Source organism: Microtus ochrogaster, unplaced genomic scaffold, assembly GCF_000317375.1.
Source record: "Microtus ochrogaster isolate Prairie Vole_2 unplaced genomic scaffold, MicOch1.0 UNK99, whole genome shotgun sequence".
Lineage (NCBI taxonomy): Eukaryota > Metazoa > Chordata > Mammalia > Rodentia > Cricetidae > Microtus > Microtus ochrogaster.
The window spans coordinates 76,041-77,033 of record NW_004949197.1 but is presented as its reverse complement, the minus strand read 5'-3'; the positions used below and the strand labels follow the sequence as shown (position 1 = coordinate 77,033).

The 993-nt window shown below is 57.8% G+C and overlaps 1 protein-coding gene across 1 annotated transcript in view; it reads right to left on the bottom strand.

Annotated features, from left to right (window-relative positions):
* Nucleotides 1-751, bottom strand: part of Gdf11 (growth differentiation factor 11) — a 25,187-nt gene extending 24,436 nt beyond the window's left edge. The window contains exon 1 of the mRNA XM_013355152.1: nt 634-751. Within this exon, the coding sequence (XP_013210606.1) occupies nt 634-751 (118 nt within the window). The remainder of the gene's footprint in view (nt 1-633) is intronic.
* Between the last annotated feature and the right edge of the window lie 242 nt (nt 752-993).

Here is a 993-nt window from a genome sequence, read left to right as displayed (position 1 = left end):
GCCTTGAGTTCTAATTCTTTCTTTCTCCCTCCCTTCCTTCTTTGTTTTTCAAGATAAGGTTTCTCAGTAGCTTTGGAGCCTGTTTTTTTTTTTTTTGTTGTTGTTGTTTTGTTTTGTTTTTTTTTTCGAGACAGGGTTTTTCTTTTTTTCTTTTTGATTTTCCGAGACGGGGTTTCTCTGTAGCTTTTGGTTCCTGTCCTGGAACTAGCTCTTGTAGACCAGGCTGGCTTCGAACTCACAGAGATCCGCCCGCCTCTGCCTCCCGAGTGCTGGGATAAGGGCGTGATTAAAGCTTTCCCATTTTCTGATGAGAAGAGGAACAGGAGGGGGAAGTTTATTCGACAACCGCCTTGCTAGCCTTGGTGCCCTTTCTCTCACCTCCTTCGACCACTGGCTGACTCAGGAGCTAGGGAGCACAGACTTTTTTAATCATTTCCCAGAAGGAGGGCCCAGGCTCTGACGTGTTGTAATTGACTTGTGGACCGGCTCAAGGCAAGGGCTTCCTCTGGTTTCCTCAGCTCAGGAGTCCCAGAAAATGGAGAAGTTGGGACCAGAACACCCTAGTCTAGAATGCTGGGAGACTGCTGGGACGTGAAGCCAGGGGCTTTCTGGAAGTGTTCACTCTCGCCCCACCCAATGCACCGCTCTCCGCGGGCTCGGGGATGGGGGCGGGGGCTCGAACCGGGACGGAGCGGGAGGTGCGTGGCTCTCGTGACACTCTCGGTGGGGGTTGCAGTCGGCCGAAGGCCATTTTGACACTTGGCCTCATCTCTGCCTCTGGGCAACTCTGGGCGGCCCTCCGTCCTCTGGGGGCCCCGGGAAGCCTGGGGTCCGGCGCCCGGTTCGGGCTTTCCCGGTAGGGGCCACGTGGCCTTGCCCGGGCGGGGGGCTCGCCTCCCCCTCGCCCGCCAGCCCCGGTGACTCAGGCCGCAGCTGTTCCCGCGTCACGAGGGAGGCTGGCGGCCACCCCGCGGGGGAGGGGGCTGGCTGGAG